The sequence below is a fragment of the Triticum dicoccoides genome, chromosome 1B (genome assembly GCF_002162155.2).
Source record: "Triticum dicoccoides isolate Atlit2015 ecotype Zavitan chromosome 1B, WEW_v2.0, whole genome shotgun sequence".
Taxonomy (NCBI): Eukaryota; Viridiplantae; Streptophyta; class Magnoliopsida; order Poales; family Poaceae; genus Triticum; species Triticum dicoccoides.
Genome location: NC_041381.1, coordinates 540,369,384 through 540,393,561, shown reverse-complemented (window position 1 = coordinate 540,393,561; position 24,178 = coordinate 540,369,384). Strand labels below are relative to the sequence as shown.

General features: G+C 44.2%; 1 protein-coding gene across 1 annotated transcript; it reads left to right on the top strand.

Moving 5' to 3' along the window:
• Window positions 1–2,446: 2,446 nt before the first annotated feature.
• Window positions 2,447–5,742, top strand: LOC119348182 (nicotianamine aminotransferase A-like). The gene is made up of 7 exons (XM_037616493.1): window positions 2,447–2,971; window positions 3,109–3,451; window positions 3,541–3,759; window positions 3,850–3,909; window positions 4,412–4,567; window positions 4,872–4,965; window positions 5,452–5,742. Exons 1-7 carry the CDS (start codon window positions 2,490–2,492, stop codon window positions 5,583–5,585), a joined length of 1,488 nt encoding a protein of 495 aa, XP_037472390.1. The 5' UTR covers window positions 2,447–2,489; the 3' UTR covers window positions 5,586–5,742.
• Window positions 5,743–24,178: the final 18,436 nt, after the last annotated feature.

Sequence of the window (24,178 nt, the reverse complement as noted above, 5' to 3'; positions counted from 1 at the left end):
CCCCCGGGGGGTAGGCCTATATAACCCCCCCGGGGCACCCATGCAAAGGGTTCGGACCTAGAGAAGAAGATAGACCAGATAGCCCAGGGAAGAGAGAGCTAGCCTTGCCCTCTCCCACCTCCCGAAACAGCTCCAGGAGTACCATTGTAGTTACCTTGCTTTAGTGATCATGCGGAGACCCCGTAGAGCAGCAGTAGGGGTGTTATCTCCTAGGAGAGCCTTGAAGCTGGGTAAGTTCCGCCGGCGTGCATGTCTTCGCCTCATCCCGCTTCCAGGCACCGGCGACGTTCTACTCGCTCCCACCATGATAAGCCATCCTTTGGCATATGTCGTATCCAACCCCCGACAATGATCATGCCCTTCGTCTGCTCCGGCATCTTCCTTATCATCATGTTTGGCATCTTCTACATGATGACTGTGTACTGCATCTACTTCGTGATCATGTCCTAGAGATTCTTCGTCTTCTCGCCCGTCCTCGCCGCGGTTGTCTTGCTACCCTTCCTCGATTCTTGCCCGACCCCCATGGATGACTTCATAATCATCTTCATCACCTTGCCACCGATAGCCATTCATGAAACCACGCAAGAGCAGGTGGTCCCGCACCTTTACGGAATCCGAGTCCATAAGGCTCTTCAGCTTGCATCTTCGACATGAACATCTTATCTCCTTCTCGTTCTTTTGAAGCATCTCGCCCTTCGCGGAGCTCAAAAACCTATTCACGATGCCTTCGGTTATCGTGCGGAACATGGTTGCTTGCGGGGTAGAGCAAAATGATATTTTATAACCAATTTTTTTGGCATGACTTTGCCTAAAAATAGGACAAAAAAGAATGCATAGTGCCAAATTCTCGCCTAAACGGAAATGAATCAACATTCCGGCAAAATAGTGGCAACTATCACATTTCAAATACCGCTACCTCCAAACACAAACATATGCAACACCACAAACATACGTAGATCTAGGCCATAAAAAGTGCATGTGCACGTTGTTGGAGGGAGAAAAAAGTAGATCTAGAACATAAAGAAAGCTTTTCCCTTACCTATCAAAAAAAAGGAAATTTAACCACTTAATTTGGGTGAATCTATGGTGCAAATGAGGTGAGGAGGAGGAGACAGCCGAGACCAACCTTGGAAGAGGAGGTGGAGAGAATGAAGTGGGGAACGTGAGTGTGGTAGATGGCTGTCCAAAATATCTAGCTAGTCCCAGGTTATCAATGGCGCACCACCTAAGAATGCGCCATTAGTAACCCTGGTTACTAATGGCGCACCTGGTGCGTGGTGCGCTATTAATAGTTTTGAAAAAAAAAGTAAAAAAATAATAATTGTTAGTAGTGGCGCACCGCTGTTCTTTAACTAGTAATGGCGCATTGTACCCAGATGCGCCATTACTAGTTTTGAAAAAAAAGTAAAAAAAAATGTTAGTAGTGGCGCACAGAAGGTGTGGTGCGCCATTACTAGTTTTGAAAAAAAAATCTTAGTAGTGGCGCACCGCGGGTGTTGTGCGCCATTAGTGATATGGACACTAATGACGTACCTGCATATGGTGCGCCACTGTGCATCACATACCTACTGCACCATTAATGTTCATATTAGCTATAGCCTTTTTCCTAGTAGTGAAACGAAGGAATTGCAATTTTTGCCAACCACTACCATGTTGAAAAATGAAGAGCACGAGCAAACCTCTGTCGTATCTATCCGTCAAAAGGAAAAAAAATACTATAATTATTACACATTCAACCAAAGAAAGGGCTAGAGTATTTTTTTTCAAGCACCGAAAGAAAGACATAGCATTATGATTTTTTTGCGAGAAAACCACCGATCTATTCATTTTCAATCATGATAGTACAGTGAATACTAGAAATGATAAAAATTACATCTGGATATGTAGACTACCTAACGACGACTACAAGCACTGAAGTGAGCTAAAGGTGCGCTGCTATCATCGCCCCTCCCGTGCTGGCATTCTGAATTAAGTGCAGAGATATCATTTCTGGATTAGGTGTACAAATATTTTTTAGTTTGATGTTTTGCCTGCACTGCCAAAAACCGCAGTGGAGCCGGAGGGCTCAGCCATATATACTTTGAGCGGAATTGAGTGGGTGACATTGAACCAATCAGCACACCACCGGCACCGGGTGGAGTCCAGAAGCATGGTTCATGCGTCCACGTCCTTTTCCCTCTCTCAAAAGAGTGTAGCCACTAGTGTACTACTCCTCCGTGCTGGACCTGCATTACGTACATAAAACAAAGACGGAGCGCCCAAAAATATGCCGGGATAATGGTAACAGGTCGCAACGGCCACGTCCGTCAGCTGGCAGCGTGCCTGCATGCGTGCTTCTTGCTGCCGGCCCCGAATGAAGCCCCAGTTCATGTGCGCAGGCGATCGGACGGACCAACGGTTATATAGGACAGTCAAGCACCGCTGTTTTATCCATCGCTTGGTTGACTAGCTAGTTCCCTACCACTACCAGTACTCCTCCTCGTTTCCTCATGGCAACGGTACACCAGAGCAACGGCCACGGTGAGGCCGCCGCCGCGAACGGCAAGAGCAACGGGCACGCCGCCGCGAACGGCAAGAGCAACGGCCACGGTGAGGCCGCCGCCGCGAACGGCAATAGCAACGGGCACGCCGCCGCGAACGGCAAGAGCAACGGCCACGGTGAGGCCGCCGCCGCGAACGGCAAGAGCAACGGGCACGCCGCGGCGGTGGCGGATTGGAATTTCGCGGGGGGCAAGGATGGCATCCTGGCGAGGACGGGTGCCAAGAACAGCATCCGGGCGATACGGTACAAGATCAGCGCGAGCGTGGAGGAGAGCGGGCCGAGGCCCGTGCTGCCGCTGGCCCACGGGGACCCGTCCGTGTTCCCGGCCTTCCGCACGGCCGTCGAGGCCGAGGACGCCGTCGCCGCCGCGCTCCGCACCGGGCAGTTCAGCTGCTACGCCGCCGGCGTCGGCCTGCCCGCCGCACGAAGGTAACATTTACACACACGGTTTCATTTTCAGTTTCTCCGCTTGCGTGTATACGTTGCATGCGCATGTACCGCTTTCACGCTCTTCTCTCTGTGCGTTCAATTTTTTTAACCTTCTAGTACCTTACAAAAACAAACAGCGCTGTAGCAGAGCACTTGTCACAGGGCGTGCCCTACAAGCTATCGGCCGACGACATCTTCCTCACCGCCGGTGGAACCCAAGCAATCGAGGTCATAATCCCGGTGCTAGCCCAAACTGTCGGCGCCAACATACTGCTCCCCAGGCCAGGCTATCCGAATTACGAGGCGCGAGCGGCGTTCAACAAGCTGGAGGTTCGACATTTCGACCTTATCCCCGAGAAGGGGTGGGAGATCGACATCGACTCGCTGGAATCCATTGCTGACAAGAACACAACGGCGATGCTCATTATAAACCCAAACAATCCGTGCGGCAGTGTTTACTCCTACGAGCATTTGGCCAAGGTTTACATCCTTTGCCTTGTTGATCGACCGTTCTGTTTGAACATATATGGATTGCATTTGCTAATCGTTTGCTGATGTTGTTTCATTAGGTCGCGGAGGTGGCAAGAAAGCTCGGAATATTGGTGATTGCTGATGAGGTGTACGGCAAACTGGTTCTGGGCAGTGCCCCATTTATCCCCATGGGTGTCTTCGGGCACATTGCCCCTGTCTTGTCCATAGGGTCTCTGTCCAAGTCGTGGATAGTGCCTGGATGGCGACTTGGATGGGTGGCGATGTACGACCCCACAAAGATTTTAGAGGAAACTAAGGTAATGAACTCCCTGTCATTCTTTCATATGATATATATACTGTGAGGATTAGCATTTTGCTAAGTTTGTACTGACATTTTCTCTGGGTAGGTCTCTACATCGATTACGAATTACCTTAACGTCTCAACGGACCCAGCAACCTTCGTTCAGGTTAGCCTTTGGTACCTAGAGAAGTGCATGGATGAACCCACTTCCTTCTTGCCCTATTTTGCTTCTGTCCCTGTGTTGCATGTCAAATGACAGGCTTGAAGTTAGTATATATAGCTTTCAATCTTTCATTAAGTTTCAAAGTCGAAGTCCAACATGATGGAAGAAAGATACGCACATTTGTAGTTATCACCTTTGTTTGCTTCGATTCCATAAAATAAATAAACATAAAGCCACAACTAACTATTGAACAGAACTATATATTGTTCTTAGAAAATAATTATGAGCATGACATACTCTTTTCGGTCAAGTATGCAATATATTAAAACTTCTTTTAGAAAATGTATATGGTGTATTGTGAGTATACCATTTTGTTAAGAATTTATTTACCTACAAGGCTACAACACCTTCTCTTGCATCTTCATACTTTGATATCCTTGACACTATTGTTCTCTTTTGATTGACACAACTTAATTATGGATATTTGCACTATCAAATTGTTTAGGCAGCTCTTCCTCAAATTCTCGAGAACACAAAAGAAGATTTCTTTAAGAGGATTATTGGTCTACTAAAGGAATCATCAGAGATATGTTATAGAGAAATAAAGGAAAACAAATACATTACATGTCCTCACAAGCCAGAAGGATCGATGTTTGTAATGGTAAGCTAAGCATAGACTTGTTTTTCTTCAGGACTAATTTTGGACCGCAATGCATCCAAAATAATCAAGTCAAAATATAATTATGTTTAGATATGGATATTTTTCAAGATGCATGTATTTGAATAATAACGACGAGACATGAAATTATTTTACGACTAGTCATCTTGATATCCTTTGTCCATTTTTTTGTTATTATTACCGTAGATTGATAACGATCAAATCATATCACAAAAAAGATTCCTACTATTTTTTTAGAAAGATTGGATACCTTTCTATAACCATGTATTAATTTCCATGTAAACAGGTGAAACTAAACTTACATCTTTTGGAGGAGATCCATGACGACATTGATTTTTGCTGCAAGCTCGCAAAGCAAGAATCAGTAATTTTATGTCCAGGTAGGAATGCATATGGTCATTTAAAGAACAACTATATGGAACGATCATTTTTTCTTTGTTATACTGAACAGTAGTATATGTTTTGTGAGAACATAAGATTATGTTTCATTGATATATGCTTCTTAAATGTGGAACATGTTCTATTATGTTGTGTGATTGGATATGAAGTTATTATCAGTTTAGATGACCACACATATAAATGATATGATTGTCAGAAAATGTATAACCGCATTAGAATATTCTTTGTTTTTACGCAAAAACTAACATGACATGCATGTGTCCTTGTTTTCATGACCCAGTGTATTTTTTTCCTGTTTACATGTTTGTGATGCTCACAAAAAATATTAAGCACATGTTCCGAATGATTATTAATAATTTTGAGATGTTTTTGCAGTCCAAGTTATATAGTTCCACAATTCTCAAAGACAAAACCTATATATGATATTAACTCTAAAAAAACATATATACATTTTCTCTCAAATGCAGGGAGTGTTCTGGGAATGGAAAATTGGGTCCGTATTACTTTTGCTTGCGTTCCATCTTCTCTTGAAGATGGTCTCGAAAGGATCAAATCATTTTGTCAAAGGAACAAGAAGAAGAATTCGATAAATGGTTGTTAGTTGTACACACCCTCATTTCTAGTTATCTTGATCCATATATTTCAATAAAACATCTTGTAATGCTCTGTTGTAGCTATCCAAGTCATGTACCCTACTTCTTGATGTATTTTGCCTTGTTGCCTTGCATCAGTTTTCTTAATAAAGATTGTTGTGTGCATTAGGATGATGCAGAGGGCAGGGGTTTCCACCTCCTTTAAAAAAATCTATATCTTTCAACAAATGAAACTTTGAGTTCCCTGTGGATAGAAGTGAACATACTCCTTGAATATGTCATGGTTGCCATGCTCTGGATGAAACATGATGAATAGAAGTGAAGTTATATCCATGTCAAAGATTTTTAAAGTTTAATTTCATTTTGACAACTCTGATATTACTCCAAGCACACATTCTCTGAAGTTATGTTGAAGCACCCCAAAAACTTCCCTTTTATACTGATGCTAGTTCGCTACGTGAAGGGACCTAGATGTTCCTAGAGGGGGAGGGGATGAATAGACGGTTTGTGAACAATTGTAGATTTGACTTTATCTTGATGTGGAATTAAACTAGTCGAATACTTTCTTTGATATAGGGTGCTTTTATTGACTCATGATGTAGCATCAAGGGATACAATCATAATGAGTACACACCCGACATCTGCATAACCAGGATGCACACAACCAACACACACCCACACACACGATCGCACCGACAAAGAGCAAAGTCATACGGGATAGAAGCTATGGCTGGGCGGAGGTAGAAATGAAAAACCCAAAGCAATGTAAATAGTGATTGATGACATACAATAGTCACCATCAGTGCCAAACATCTCTTGACAACACAAGGACTATGAGAAAGGTTCTCCAAAATTGATGTCTCCAAGAAAGGAACGACGTGCAAGTGCCACATGTTGGGGAACGTAGCACAAATTCAAAATTTTCTACGCATCACCAAGATTAATCTATGGAGATTCTAGCAACAAGAGAGGGAGAGGATGAGCATCTTCATACCTTTGAAGATCGCTAAGCGGTAGCGTTACAAGAATGCGGTTGATGGAGTCGTACTCGCGGCGATTCAAATCGCGGAAGATCCAATCTAGCGCCGAACGGACGACGCCTCCGCGTTCAACACACGTACAGCCCGGGGACGTCTCCTCCTTCTTGATCCATCAAGGGGAGAGGAGAAGTTGAGGGAGAACTCCGACAGCACGACAGCATGGTGGTGGTGGAGCTCGTGGTAGTCCTGCAGGGCTTCGCCGAGCACTACGGAGGAGGAGGAAGAGTTGGAGGAGGGAGGGGCTGCGCCAAAAGCAAGGGTGCTGCAACCCTGCCACCCCCCCCCCCTCTATTTATAGGGTGAAGGGGAGAGGGGACCGGCCCCTCTAGATCCCATCTAGAGGGGGGCGGCGGCCAGGAGGGGAGGCTTGCCCCCCAAGCAAGGTGGAGGCGCCCCCCTCCCCTAGGGTTTTCAACCCTAGGCGCCTTGGGCCCTTGGGGAGGGGCGCACCAGCCCACTAGGGGCTTGTTACCTCCCATATTCAGCCCATCAAGTCCCCTGGGGCAGGTGGCCCCACCCGGTGGACCTCCGGACACCTTTCGGTGGTCCCGGTACAATACCGATAACACCCGAAACTATTCCGGTGACGGAGACTGGACTTCCCATATATAAATCTTCACCTCCGGACCATTCCAGAACTCCTCGTGATGTTCGGGATCTCATCCGGGACTCCGAACAACATTCGGTAACCACATACTAATTCCCATAACAACTCTAGCGTCACCAAACCTTAAGTGTGTAGACCCTACGGGTTCGGGAATCATGCAAACATGACCGAGACAGCTCTCCGGCCAATAACCAACAGCGGGATCTGGATACCCATGTTGGCTCCCACATGTTCCATGATGATCTCATCGGATGAACCACAAATGTCGGGGATTCAATCAATCCCGTATACAATTCCCTTTGTCAATCGGTATGTTACTTTGCCCGAGATTCGATCGTCGGTATCCCGATACCTCGTTCAATCTCGTTACCGGCAAGTCACTTTACTCGTTCCGTAATGCATGATCCCGTGACCAACTACTTAGTCACATTGAGCTCATTATGATGATGCATTACCGAGTGGGCCCAGAGATACCTCTCCGTCATACGGAGTGACAAATCCCAGTCTCGATTCGTGCCAACCCAACAAACACCTTCGGAGATACCTGTAGTGTACCTTTATAGCCGCCCAGTTACGTTCTGACGTTTGGTACACCCAAAGCATTCCTACGGTATCCGGGAGTTGCACAATCTCATGGTCTAAGGAAATGATACTTGACATTAGAAAAGCTCTTAGCAAACAAACTACACGATTTTGTGCTATGCTTAGGATTGGGTCTTGTCCATCACATCATTCTCCTAATGATGTGATCCCGTTATCAATGACATCCAATGTCCATGGTCAGGAAACCATAACCATCTATTGATCAACGAGCTAGTCAACTAGAGGCTCACTAGGGACATGTTGTGGTCTATGTATTCACACATGTATTGCGGTTTTCGGTCAATACAGTTATAGCATGAACAATAGACAATTATCATGAACAAGGAAATATAATAATAACCATTTTATTATTGCCTCTAGGGCATATTTCCAACAGTCTCCCACTTGCACTAGAGTCAATAATCTAGTTCACATCACTATGTGATTGTAATGAATTCAACACCCATGGGGTTTGATCATATCTCGCTTGTGAGAGAGGTTATTAGTCAACGGGTCTGAACCTTTCAGATCCGTGTGTGCTTTACAAATCTCTTTGTCATCTTGTAGATGCAGCTACCACGCTCTAATTGGAGCTATTCCAAATAACTGTTCTACTATACAAATCCGGTTTACTACTCAGGATCATCCAGATTAGTGTCAAAGTTTGCATCAACGTAACCCTTTATGACGAACTCTTTTTCCACCTCCATAATCGAGAAAATTCCTTAGTCAACTTGTTACTAAGGATAAGTTTGACCACTGTCATGTGATCCATTCCTGGATCACACTTGTACCCCTTGACTGACTCATGGAAAGGCACACTTCAGGTGCGGTACACAGCATAACATACTATAGAGCCTACGTCTAAGGCATAGGGGACAACCTTCGTCCTTTCTCTCTCTTCTGCCGTGGTCAGGTCTTGAGTCTTACTCAATACTCACACCTTATGACACAGCCAAGAACTCCTTCTTTGCCGATCTATTTTGAACTCCTTCAAAATCTTGTCACGATATGTGTTCATTTGAAAGTACTATTAAGGGTTTTGATCTATCCTTATAGATCTTGATGCTCAATGTTCAAATAGCCTAATCCAGGTTTTTCATTGAAAACCACTTTTCAAATAACCCTATATGCCTTCCAAAAATTCTACATCATTTCCGATCAACAATATGTCAACAAGATATACTCATCAGAAATTCTATAGTGCTCCCACTCACTTCTTTGGAAATACAAGTTTCTCATAAACTTTGTATAAACCCAAAATCTTTGATCATCTCATCAAAGACATTCCAACTCCGAGATGCTTACTCCAGTCCTTAGAAGGATTGTTGGAGCTTTGCATACTTGTTAGCATCTTTTAGGATTGTCAAAACCTTCTGGTTGTATCACATACAACCTTTCCTCAAGAAAATCGTCGAGGAAACAATGTTTTGACATCCTATATGCAAGATTTCATAAATAATGCAGTAATTGCTAATATAATTCCAACAGACTCTTAGCATCGCTACGAATGAGAAAGTCTCATCGCAGTCAACTCCTTGAACTTGTCAGAAAGCATCTTAACGACAACTCGAGCTTTCTTAATGGTGATACTTACCATCATTGTCCGTACTCCTTTTAAAATCCATCTGTACCCAACAGCCTTACGAACATCAAGTAGTTCTTCCAAAGTCTATACTTTGTTTTCATACATGGATCCTCTCTCGGATTTTATGGCCTCGAGCCATTCGTCGGAATCCGGCCCCACCATCGCTTCTCCATAGCTCGTAGGTTCACTGTTACCTAGCAACATGACCTCCAAGACAGGATTACGTACCACTCCAAAGTAGTACGCATCCTTGTCGACCTACGATGTTTGGTAGTGACTTGATCCGAAGCTCCATGATCACTATCATCAACTTCTACTTCAATTGGTGTAGGCGCCACAGGAACAACTTCCTGTGCCCTACTACACATTGGTTGAAGTGATGGTTCAATAACCTTATCAAGTCTCCACCATCCTCCCACTCAATTCTTTCAAGAGAAACAATTCCTCTAGAAAGGACCTATTTCTAGAAACAATCACTTTTGCTTCCGGATCTGAAATAGGAGGTATACCCAACTGTTTTTGGGTGTCCTATGAAGATGCATTTATCCGCTTTGGGTTCGAGCTTATCTGGCTGAAACCTTTTCACATAAGCGTCGTAGCCCCAAACTTTTAAGAAACGACAGCTTAGGTTTCTCTAAACCATAGTTCATACGATGTTATCTCAACAGAATTACGTGGTGCCCTATTTAAAGTGAATGTGGTTGTCTCTAATGCTTAACCCATAAACGATAGTGGTAATTCGATAAGAGACATCATGGCATGCACCATATCCAATAGGGTGCAGCTATGACGTTTGGACACACCATCACACTATGGTGTTCCAGGCGGCATTAGTTGTGAAACAATTTCCACAATGTCTTAATTGTGTACCAAACACGCAACTCATATATTCATCTTTGTGATCATATCATAGACATTTTATCCTTTTGTCACGACGATCTTCAACTTCACTCTGAAATTACTTGAACCTTTCAATAATTCAGACTTTTGTTTGATCAAGTAAATACACTTGGCATATACTCAAATCATCTTGTGAAGTAAGAACATAACGATATCCACTACGTGCCTCAGCACTCATTGGACTGCACACATCAAAATGTATTACTTCCAACAAGTCACTTTCTTGTTCCATCTTACTGAAAATGAGGCTTTTCAGTCATCTTGCCCATGTGGTATCATTTGCATGTCTCAAGTGATTCAAAATCAAGTGAGTCCAAACGATCCATCTGCATGGAGTTTCTTCATGCGTATATACCAATAGACATGGTTCACATGTCTCAATCTTTTCAAAAACGAGTGAGTCCAAAGATCCATCAACATGGAGCTTCTTTATGCGTTTTATACCAATATGACTCAAATGGCAGTGCCACAAGTATGTGGTACTATCATTACTATCTTATATCTTTTGGCATGAACATGTGTATCACTACGATTGAGATTCAATAAACCATTTATTTTATGTGCAAGACCATTGAAGGTATTATTCAAATAAATAGAATAACCATTATTCTCTTAAATGAATAACCATATTGTGATAGACATAATCCAATCATGTATATGCTCAATGCAAACACCAAATAACAATTATTTATGTTTAACACCAATCCCGATGGTAGAGGGAGCGTGCGATGTTTGATAACATCAAACTTGGAAATATTTCCAACACATATCGTCACCTCGCCTTTAGCTAGTTTCCGTTTATTTCGTAGCCTTTTATTTCGAGTTACTAACAGTTAGCAACCGAACCAGTATCTTAATACCCTAGTGCTACTAGGAGTACTAGTAAAGTACACATTAATATAATGTATATCCAATATAATTCTGTCAACCTTGGCAGCCTTCTCATCTACCAAGTATCTAGGGTAATTCTGCTTCAGTGACCGTTCCCCTCATTACAGAAGCACTTAGTCTCGGGTTTGGGTTCAACCTTGGGTTTCTTCACTAGAGCAGCAACTGATTTGTCTTTCCATGAAGTATCCCTTCTTTCCCTTGCCCTTCTTGAAACTAGTGGTTTTACTAACCATCAACAATTGATGCTCCTACTTGATTTCTACTTTTGCGGTGTCAAACATCGTGAATTGCTCAAGGATCATCATGTCTATCCCTGATATGTTATAGTTCATCATGAAGCTCTAGTAGCTTGGTGGCAGTGACTTTGGAGAACCATCACTATCTCATATGGAAGATAACTCCCACTCGATTCAAGCGATTGTAGTACTCAGACAATCTGAGCACATGCTCAACGATTGAGCTTTTCCCTTAGTTTGCATGATCAAGAAACTTGTCGGAGGTCTCACACCTCTTGACGTGGGCACGAGCCTGAAATCCTAATTTCAGCTCTTGGAACATCTCATATGTTCCACGACGTTTCAAAATATCTTCGGTGCCTCAATTCTAAACCGTTTAACATTACGCACTGAACTATCACGTAGTCATCAAAATGTGTATGTCAGATGTTCGCAACATCCACAGACGACGCTCGAGGTTCAGCACACCGAGCGGTGCATTAAGTACATAATCCTTTTGCGCAACAATGAGGATAATCCTCAGTTTACGGACCCAGTTTGCATAATTGCTACTATCAACTTTCAACTCAAATTTTCTCTAGGAACATATCAAAAAATAGTAGAACTAAAGCACAAGTTACGATATAATTTGCAAAGACCTTTTGACTATGTTCATGATAATTAAGTTCATCTAATTTAATGAACTCCCACTCAGATGGACAGCCATCTATTCATCTAAGTGATACATGATCCGAGTCAACTAGGCCGTGTCCGATCATCACGTGAGACGGACTAGTCATCATCGGTGAACATCTTCATGTTGATCGTATCTGCTATACGACTCATGTTCGACCTTCCGGTCTCTTGTGTTCCGAGGCCATGTCTGTACATGCTAGGCTCGTCAAGTCAACCTAAGTGTTTTGCATGTGTAAATCTGGCTTACACCCGTTGTATTTGAAGGTTAGAATCTATCACACCCGATCATCACGTGGTGCTTCGAAACAACGAACTTTCATAACTGTGCACAGTTAGGGGGGACACTTTCTTGAAATTTTATGAGGGACCATCTTATTTATGCTACCGTCGTTCTAAGCAAATAAGATGTAGACATGACAAACATCACATGCAAATCATAGAGTGACATGATATGGCCAATATCATCTCGCGCCTTTGATCTTCATCTTTGAGGCGCGGCATGATCACCTTAGTTACCGGCATGACACCATGATCTCCATCATCGTGTCTTCATGAAGTTGTCTCGCCAACTATTACTTCTACTACTATGGCTAACGGTTAGCAATAAAGTAAAGTAATTACATGGCGTTTTCAATGACACGCAGGTCATACAATAAATTAAGACAACTCATATGGCTCCTGCCGGTTGTCATACTCATCGACATGCAAGTCGTGATTCCTATTACAAGAACATGATCAATCTCATACATCACATATATCATTCATCACATTCTTTTGGCCATATCACATCACATAGCATACCCTGCAAAAACAAGTTAGACGCCCTCTAATTGTTGTTGCATGTTTTACGTGGCTGCTACGAGTTTCTAGCAAGAACGTTTCTTACCTACGCAAAGCCACAACGGTGATATGCCAATTGCTATTTACCCTTCATAAAGACCCTTTTCATCGAATCCGATCCGACTAAACTGGGAGAGATTGGCACCCGCTAGCCACCTTATGCAACAAGTGCATGTCAGTCGGTGGAACCTATCTCACGTAAGCGTACGTGTAAGGTTGGTCCGGGCCGCTTCATCCCACAATGTCGCCGAATCGAGATAGGACTAGTAACGATAAGAAAATTGTACAAACCATCACCCACAACTACTTGTGTTCTACTCGTGCATAGAATCTACGCAATAAATCTGGCTCTGATACCACTGTTGGGGAAAGTAGCACAAATTCAAAATTTTCTACACATCACCAAGATCAATCTATGGAGATTCTAGCAACAAGAGAGGGATAGGGTGAGAATCTTCATACCTTTGAAGATCGCTAAGCGGAAGCGTTACAAGAACAGGGTTGATGGAGTCGTACTCGTGGTGATTCAAATCGCGAAAGATCCGATCTAGCGCCGAACAGACGACGCCTCCGCGTTCAACACACGTATAGCCCGGGGACGTCTCCTCCTTCTTGATCCAGCAAGGGGAGAGGAGAAGTTGAGGGAGAACTCCGACAGCACGACGGCATGGTGGTGGTAGAGCTCGTGGTAGTCCTGCAGGGCTTCGCCAAGCACTACGGAGGAGGAGGAAGAGTTGAGGAGGGAGGGGCTGCGCCAAAAGCAAGGGTGATGTAGCCCTCCCACCCCCCTCTATTTATAGGGTGAAGGGGAGAGGGGTCCGGCCCCTCTAGATCCCATCTAGAGGGGGGGGGGCAGCGGCCAGGAGGGGAGGCTTGCCCCCCAAGCAAGGTGGAGGCGCCCCCCTCCCCTAGGGTTTTCAACCCTAGGCGCCTTGGGCCCTTGGGGAGGGGTGAACCAGCCCACTAGGGGCTGGTTACCTCCCATATTCAGCCCATCAAGTCCCCCGGGGTAGGTGGCCCCACCCGGTGGACCTCCAGACACCTTTCGCTGGTCCCGGTACAATACCGATAACCCCCGAAACTATTCCGGTGACGGAGACTGGACTTCCAATATATAAATCTTCACCTCCGGACCATTCCGGAACTCCTCGTGATGTCCGGGATCTCATCCGGGACTCCGAACAACATTCGGTAACCACATACTAATTCCCATAACAACTCTAGCGTCACCGAACCTTAAGTGTGTAGACCCTACGGGTTCGGGAATCATGAAGACATGACCGAGACAGCTCTCCGGCCAATAACCAACAGCGGGATCTGGATACCCATGTTGGCTCCCACATGTTCCATGATGATCTCATCGGATGAACCACAATGTCGGGGATTCAATCAATCCCATATACAATTCCCTTTGTCAATCGATATGTTACTTTGCCCGAGATTCGATCGTCGGTATCCCAATACTGTTGGGGAACGTAGCAGAAATTCAAAATTTTCCTACGTGTCACCAAGATCTATCTATGGAGAGACCAGCAACGAGTAGAAAGAGAGTGCATCTACATACCCTTGTAGATCGCTAAGCGGAAGCGTTCAAGAGAACGGGGTTGAAGGAGTCGTACTCGTCGTGATTCAAATCATTGATGATCAAGTGCCGAACGCACGGCACCTCCGCGTTCAACACACGTACAGCCCGGTGGCGTATCCCACGCCTTGATCCAGCAAGGAGAGAGGGAGAGGTTGAGGAAGACTCCATCCAACAGCAGCACAACGGCGTGGTGGTGATGGAGGAGCGTGGCAATCCAGCAGGGCTTCGCCAAGCACCACGGGAGAGGAGGACGACTTGGGAGAGGGGGAGGGCTGCGCCAGAACTTCGTGTATAGCTCCCATGCGCCTCCCCACTATATATAGGGGTGGAGGGGCTGGTTTCTTGCCCTCCAAGTCCATTGGGGCGTTGGCCAAGGTGGGAGGAAAGAAATCTCATTATTTCCTTCCCCACCGATTGTTATCCCCCCTTTTTAGGGATCTTGATCTTATCCCTTCGGGATATGATCTTATTCCTTCTAAGGGGGGATCTTGGTGCGCCTTGACCAGGGGTGTGGGGCCTTGCCCCCACTACCCACGTCCATGTGGGTCCCCCAATGCAGGTGGGCCCCACTCCGGAACCTTCTAGAACCTTCCCGGTACAATACCGAAAAATCCCGAACATTTTCCGGTGGCCAAAATAGGACTTCCCATATATAAATCTTTACCTCCGGACCATTCTGGAACTCCTCGTGACGTCCGAGATCTCATCCGGGACTCCGAACAACATTCGGTAACCACATACAAACTTCCTTTATAACCCTAGCGTCATCGAACCTTAAGTGTGTAGACCCTACGGGTTCGGGAGACATGTAGACATGACCGAGACGTTCTCCGGTCAATAACCAACAGCGGGATCTGGATACCCATGATGGCTCCCACATGTTCCACGATGATCTCATCGGATGAACCACGATGTCAAGGACTTAATCAATCCCGTATTCAATTCCCTTTGTCTATCAGTATGTTACTTGCCCGAGATTCGATCGTCGGTATCCAATACCTTGTTCAATCTCGTTACCGGCAAGTCACTTTACTCGTTCCGTAACACATCATCCCGTGATCAACTCCTTGGTCACATTGCGCATATGATGATGTCCTACCGAGTGGGCCCAGAGATACCTCTCCGTTTACACGGAGTGACAAATCCCAGTCTCGATCCGCATAAAACAATAGATACTTTCGGAGATACCTGTAGTGCACCTTTAGAGTCACCCAGTTACGTTGTGACGTTTGATACACCCAAAGCACTCCTACGGTATCCAGGAGTTACACGCTCTCATGGTCGAAGGAAGAGATACTTGACATTGGCAAAGCTCTAGCAAATGAACTACACGATCTTTTGTGCTAGTCTTAGGATTGGGTCTTGTCCATCACATCATTCTCCTAATGATGTGATCCCGTTATCAACGACATCCAATGTCCATAGCCAGGAAACCATGACTATCTGTTGATCACAACGAGCTAGTCAACTAGAGGCTCACTAGGGACATATTGTGGTCTATGTATTCACACGTGTATTACGATTTCCGGATAATACAGTTATAGCATGAATAAAAGACAATTATCATGAACAAGGAAATATAATAATAATACTTTTATTATTGCCTCTAGGGCATATTTCCAACAGTCTCCCACTTGCACTAGAGTCAATAATCTAGTTCACATCGCCATGTGATTAACACTCACAGGTCACATCGCCATGTGACTAATACCCAAGAGTTTACTAGAGTCAGTAGTCTAGTTCACATCACTATGTGATTAACACTCAATGAGTTTTACGTTTGATCATGTTGCTTGTTAGAGAGGTTTTAGTCAACGGGTCTGAACCTTTCAGATCCGTGTGTGCTTTACAAATCTCTATGTCATCTCCTAGATGCAGCTACCACGCTCTATTTGGAGCTATTCCAAACAACTGTTCTACTTGGAGCTATTCTAAATTATTGCTCCATTATATGTATCCGGTCTCTCTACTCAGAGCTATCCGGATAGGTGTCAAGCTTGCATCGTCGTAACCTTTACGACGAACTCTTTTACCACCTCCATAATCGAGAAAATTCCTTAGTCCACTAGTTACTAAGGATAACTTTGACCGCTGTCCTGTGAGCCATTCTTGGATCACTCTTGTACCCCTTGACTGACTCATGGCAAGGCACACTTCAGGTGCGGTACACAGCATAGCATACTGAAGAGCCTACGTCTTAAGCATAGGGGACGACCTTCGTCCTTTCTCTCTATTCTACCGTGGTCGAGCTTTAAGTCTTAACTTCGTACCTTACAACTCAGGCAAGAACTCCTTCTTTGACTGGTCCATCTTGAACACCTTCAAGATCATGTCAAGGTATGTGCTCATTTGAAAGTATTATTAAGCATTTTGATCTATCCTTATAGATCTTGATGCTCAATGTTCAAGTAGCTTAATCCAGGCTTTCTATTGAAAAACACTTTCAAAATAACCCTATATGCTTTCCAGAAATTCTACATCATTTCTGATCAACATGTATTCATCAGAAATTCTATAGTGCTCCCACTCACTTCTTTGGAAATACAAGTTTCTCATAAACTTTGTACAAACCCAAAATCTTTGATCATCATCAAAGCATACATTCCAACTCTGAGATGCTCACTCCAGTCCTTAGAAGGATCGCTGGAGCTAGCATACCTTTTAGCATCCTTAGGATCGACAAAAACTTTCTGATTGTATTACATACAACCTTTCCTCACGAAAACTGGTAAGGAAACTCGTTTTGATATCCATCTGCCAGATTTCATAAATACAGCTAATGCTAACATGAATCCGACGGACTTTAAGCATCGCTACGGATGAGAAAATCTCATCGTAGTCAACTCCTTGAACTTGTGAAAAACTTTTCGCCACAAGTCGAGCTTCATGGACGGTGACATTACCATCCACGTCCGTCTTCTTCTTAAAGATCCATTTATCTTAATGGCTTGCCGATCATCGGGCAAGTCCACCAAAGTCCATGGATCCGTTCTCGGATTTTATGGCCTCGAGCCATTTATCGGAATCCGGGCCCACCATCGCTTCTCCATAGCTCGTAGGTTCATTGTTGTCTAGCAACATGACCTTCAAGACAGGATTACGTACCACTCTGAAGTAGTACGCATCCTTGTCATCCTACGAGGTTTGGGAGTGACTTGATCCGAAGTTTCATGATCAATATCATAAGCTTCCACTTCAATTGGTGTAGGTGCCACAGGAACAACTCCCTGTGCCCTGTCACACACTAGTTGAAGAGACGGTTCAATAACCTCATCAAGTCTCCACCATCCTCCCACTCAATTCTTTCGAGAGAAACTTTTCCTCGAGAAAGGACCCGATTCTAGAAACAATCCATATTGCTTTCGGATCTGAATTAGGAGGTATACCCAACTGTTTTGGGTTTCCTATGAAGATGCATTTTATCCGCTTTGGGTACGAGCTTATCAACCTGAAACTTTTTCATATAAGCGTCGCAGCCCCAAACTTTTAAGAAACGACAACTTAGGTTTCTCTAAACCATAATTCATACGGTGTCATCTCATCGGAATTACGTGGTGCCCTATTTAAAGTGAATGTGGTTGTCTCTAATGCCTAACCCATGAACGATAGTGGTAATTCGATAAGAGACATCATGGTACGCACCATATCCAATAGGGTGCAACTATGATGTTCGGACACACCATCACATTATGGTGTTCCAGGCGGTATTAATTGCGAAACAATTTCCACAATGTCTTAATTGTGTGCCAAAACTCGTAACTCAGATATTCATCTCTATGATCATATCATAGACATTTTATCCTCTTGTCACAATGATCTGCTACTTCACTCTGAAATTACTTGAACCATTCAATAATTCAGACTTGTGTTTCATCAAGTAAATATACTCAACATTTACTCGAATCATCTGAGAAGTAAGAACATAATGATATTCACTGCATGCCTCAGCACTCATTCGACTGCACACATCAAAGTGTGTTACTTCCAACAAGTTGCTATCTTGTTCCATCTTACTGAAAATGAGGCTTTTCAGTCATCTTGCCCATGTGGTATGATTTGCATATCTCAAGTGATTCAAAATCAAGTGAGTCCGAACGATCCATTTGCATGGAGTTTCTTCATGCATATACACCAATAGACATGGTTCGCATGTCTCAAACTTTTCAAAAACGAGTGAGTCCAAAGATCCATCAACATGGAGCTTCTTCATGCGTTTTATACCATTATGACTTACATGGCAGTGCCACAAGTAAGTGGTACTATCATTACTATCTTATATCTTTTGGCATGAAAATGTGTATCACTACGACCGAGATTCAATAAACCATTCCTTTAGGTGCAAGACCATTGAAGGTATTATTCAAAAATAGAGTAACCATTATTCTCCTTAAATGAATAATCGTATTGCGATAGACATAATCCAATCATGTCTATGCTCAACGCAAACACCAATCTCGGTGGTAGAGGGAGCGTGCGATGCTTGATCATATCAACCTTGGAAACACTTCCAACATATATCGTCAGCTCACCTTTAGCTAGTCTCCGTTTATTCCGTAGCTTTTATTTCGAGTTACTAACACTTAGCAACCGAACCGGTATCCAATACCCTGGTGCTACTAGGAGTACTAGTAAAGTACACATTAACATAATGTATATCCAATATACTTCTATCGACCTTGCCAGCCTTCTCATCTACCAAGTATCTAGGGTAATGCTGCTCCAGTGGTTTTTCCCCTTATTACAGAAGCACTTAGTCTCGGGTTTGGGTTCAACCTTGGGTTTCTTCACTAGAGCAGCAGCTGAATTGCCGTTTCATGAAGTATCCCTTTGTTCCCTTGCCCTTCTTGAAACTAGTGGTTTCACCAACCATCAACAATTGATGCTCCTTCTTGATTTCTACTTTCGCGGTGTCAAACATCATGAATATTTCAAGGATCATCATATCTATCCCTGATATGTTATAGTTAATGACGAAGCTCTAGCAGCTTGGTGGCAATGACTTTGGGGAAACATCACTATCTCATCTGGAGGATCAACTCCCACTCGATTCAAGTGATTGTTGTGCTCAGACAATCTGAGCACAAGCTCAACGATTGAGCTTTTCTCCCTTAGTTTGCAGGCTAAGAAAATCGTCGGAGGTCTTATACCTCTTGACGTGGGCACGAGCCTGAAATCCCAATTTCAGCCCTCGAAACATCTCATATGTTCCACGACGTTTCGAAAACGTCTTTGGTGCCTCTACTTAAACCATTTAATTGAACTATCATGTAGTTATCAAAACGTGTATGTCCGATGTTCGCAACATCGACAAACGACGTTGGGGTTCAGCACACTGAGCGGTGCATTAAGGACATAAGCTTTCTACTGATCGCATAATCGCTACTATCAACTTTCAACTATATTTTCTCTAGGAACATATCTAAACAGTGGAACTAAAGCGCGAGCTTACGACATAATTTGCAAAAGGTCTTTTGACTATGTTCAGGATAATTAAGTTCATCTTATGAACTCCCACTTAGATAGGCATCCCTCTGGTCATCTAAGTGATCACATGATCCGAGTCAACTAGGCCGTGTCCGATCATCACGTGAGACGGACTAGTCATCATCGGTGAACATCTTCATGTTGATCGTATCTACCATACGACTCATGCTCGACCTTTCGGTCTCCGTGTTCCGAGGCCATGTCTGCACATGCTAGGCTCGTCAAGTTAACCCTAAGTGTTTTCGCTGTGTAAAACTGTCTTACACCCGTTGTATGTGAACATAAGAATCCATCACACCCGATCATCACGTGGTGCTTAGAAGCGACGAACTGTAGCAACGGTGCACAGTTAGGGGCGAACACTTCTTGAAATTTTGTAAGGGATCATCTTATTTACTACCGTCGTCCTAAGCAAACAAGATGCATAAACATGATAAACATCACATGCAATCAAATAGTGACATGATATGGCCAATATCATTTTGCTCCTTTTGATCTTCATCTTCGGGGCTCCATGATCATCATCGTCACCGGCACGACATCATGATCTCCATCATCGTGTCTTCATGAAGTTGTCATGCCAACGACTACTTCTACTTCTATGACTAACGCGTTTAGCAATAAAGTAAAGTAGTTTACATGGCGTTCTTCAATGACACGCAGGTCATACAATAAATAAAGACAACTCCTATGGCTCCTGCCGGTTGTCATACTCATCGACATGCAAGTCGTGAATCCTATTACAAGAACATGATCAATCTCATACATCACATATCATTCATCACATTCTTCTTGGCCATATCACATCACATAGCATACCCTGCAAAAACAAGTTAGACGTCCTCTAATTGTTGTTGCATGTTTTACGTGGCTGCTATGGGTTTCTAGCAAGAACGTTTCTTACCTACGCAAGACCACAACGTGATATGCCAATTGCTATTTACCCTTCATAAGGACCCTTTTCATCGAATCCGTTCCGACTAAAGTGGGAGAGACTGGCACCCGCTAGCCACCTTATGCACCAAGTGCATGTCAATCGGTGGAATCTGTCTCACGTAAGAGTACGTGTAAGGTCGGTCCGGGCCGCTTCATCCCACAATACCGTCGAAACAAGATTGGACTAGTAACGGTAAGCATATTGAACAACATCAACGCCCACAACTACTTTGTGTTCTACTCGTGCAAAGAATCTACGCAATAGACCTAGCTCATGATGCCACTGTTGGGGAACGTAGCAGAAATTCAAAATTTTCCTACGTGTCACCAAGATCTATCTATGGAGAGACCAGCAACGAGTAGAAAGAGAGTGCATCTACATACCCTTGTAGATCGCTAAGAGGAAGCGTTCAAGTGAACGGGGTTGATGGAGTCGTACTCGTCGTGATTCAAATCACCGATGATCCTAGTGCCGAACGGACGGCACCTCCGCGTTCAACACACGTACAGCCCGGTGACGTCTCCCACGCCTTGATCCAGCAAGGAGAGAGGGATAGGTTGAGGAAGACTCCATCCAACAGCAGCACAACGGCGTGGTGGTGGTGGAGGAGCGTGGCAATCCAGCAGGGCTTCGCCAAGCACCATGGGAGAGGAGGAGTAGGGAGAGAGGTAGGGCTGTGCCAGAACTTCGTGTATAGCTCCCATGCGCCTCCCCACTATATATAGGGGTGGAGGGGCTGGTTTCTTGCCCTCCAAGTCCATTGGGGCGTTGGCCAAGGTGGGAGGAAAGAAATCTCATTATTTCCTTCCCCACCGATTGTTATCCCCCCTTTTTAGGGATCTTGATCTTATCCCTTCGGGATATGATCTTATTCCTTCTAAGGGAGGATCTTGGTGCGCCTTGACCAGGGGTGTGGGGCCTTGCCCCCACTACCCACGTCCATGTGGGTCCCCCCATGCAGGTGGGCCCCACTCCGGAACCTTCTAGAACCTTCCCGGTACAATACCGAAAAATCCCGAACATTTTCCGGTGGCCAAAATAGAACTTCCCATATATAAATCTTTACCTCCGGACCATTCCGGAACTCCTCGTGACGTCCGGGATCTCATCCGGGACTCCGAACAACATTCGGTAACCACATACAAACTTCCTTTATAACCCTAGCGTCATCGAACCTTAAGTGTGTAGACCCTACGGGTTCGGGAGACATGTAGACATGACCGAGACGTTCTCCGGTCAATAACCAACAGCGGGATCTGGATACCCATGATGGCTCCCACATGTTCCACGATGATCTCATCGGATGAACCACGATGTCAAGGACTTAATCAATCCCGTATTCAATTCCCTTTGTCTATCGGTATGTTACTTGCCCGAGATTCGATCGTCGGTATCCAATACCTTGTTCAATCTCGTTACCGGCAAGTCACTTTACTCGTTCCGTAACACATCATGCCGTGATCAACTCCTTGGTCACATTGCGCATATGATGATGTCCTACCGAGTGGGCCCAGAGATACCTCTCCGTTTACACGGAGTGACAAATCCCAGTCTCGATCCGCATAAAACAATAGATACTTTCGGAGATACCTGTAGTGCACCTTTATAGTCACCCAGTTACGTTGTGACGTTTGATACACCCAAAGCACTCCTACGGTATCCAGGAGTTACACGCTCTCATGGTCGAAGGAAGAGATACTTGACATTGGCAAAGCTCTAGCAAATGAACTACACGATCTTTTGTGCTAGTCTTAGGATTGGGTCTTGTCCATCACATCATTCTCCTAATGATGTGATCCCGTTATCAATGACATCCAATGTCCATAGCCAGGAAACCATGACTATCTGTTGATCACAACGAGCTAGTCAACTAGAGGCTCACTAGGGACATATTGTGGTCTATGTATTCCAACGTGTATTACGATTTCCGGATAATACAGTTATAGCATGAATAAAAGAAATTATCATGAACAAGGAAATATAATAATAATACTTTTATTATTGCCTCTAGGGCATATTTCCAACAAATACCTCGTTCAATCTCGTTACCGGCAAGTCACTTTACTCGTTCCGTAATGCATGATCCCGTGACCAACTACTTAGTCACATTGAGCTCATTATGATGATGCATTACCGAGTGGGCCTAGAGATACCTCTCCGTCATACGGAGTGACAAATCCCAGTCTCGATTCGTGCCAACCCAACAGACACCTTCGGAGATACCTATAGTGTACCCTTATAGCCACCCAGTTACGTTGTGACATTTGGTACACCTAAAGCATTCCTACGGTATCCGGGAGTTGCACAATCTCATGGTCTAAGGAAATGATACTTGACGTTAGAAAAGCTTTTAGCAAACGAACTACACGATCTTGTGCTATGCTTAGGATTGGGTCTTGTCCATCACATCATTCCCCTAATATTGTGATACCGTTATCAATGACATCCAATGTCCATGGTCAAGAAACCATAACCATCTATTGATCAACGAGCTAGTCAACTAGAGGCTCACTAGAGACATGTTGTGGTCTATGTATTCACACATGTATTGCGGTTTCCGGTCAATACAATTATAGCATGAACAATAGACAATTATCATGAACAAGGGAATATAATAATAACCATTTTATTATTGCCTCTAGGGCATATTTCCAACAACACCATCGTCGGATCACACCATTGAGGTCAAATCCCGAGTTTTCACCCTGAAGATCACATCTGAGTAAACTTCAAGCAATGCCTTCATCAGGGTAACGATGCAAAGAATGCTATAATTGCTAGGTACGACCAATTAGGGTCAGACCTAGGGTTTTCACCATGGAGTTCGAGAGCCGGGTACTCGAGAAGTACCACCCAATTGAAGTCATGCCATCACTACAAGAAAAAGACACAACCGTGGCATTTTGTCCCGAGCAAAATATTTTCTGTCATGGAAATGACACTTCATGATGATAATACGGACGAAAACACGTATTATCATGAATTTGGTGGGCTCATACTTCTATGAGAAAAAATTATGACAGTAAGTAGGATTTTCGTCCTCGGTGGGCCAATAACGCACCTGGATGACGTTCTTTGGGTCTTCCATGACGTAAAAAATCATGGTATAAGTGAGGATGAGAATTTACAGGTCCTTCCTCGGCCACAGCTCATCGATAGATACCACTATGTATGTGCACGTCTAGGACGAAACAACCAACACAATACATATGCTTCAACCTTGTGGGTCCTAGCTG

Bases quoted from the DNA above. Each gene is read 5' to 3' on its own strand.
- LOC119348182 (XM_037616493.1), top strand. From the start codon at position 2,490: ATGGCAACGGTACACCAGAGCAACGGCCACGGTGAGGCCGCCGCCGCG. The intron at 3,760-3,849 runs GTAATGAACTCC...TTCTCTGGGTAG, and splicing joins AGATTTTAGAGGAAACTAAG to GTCTCTACATCGATTACGAA. The intron at 4,568-4,871 runs GTAAGCTAAGCA...CCATGTAAACAG, and splicing joins AAGGATCGATGTTTGTAATG to GTGAAACTAAACTTACATCT.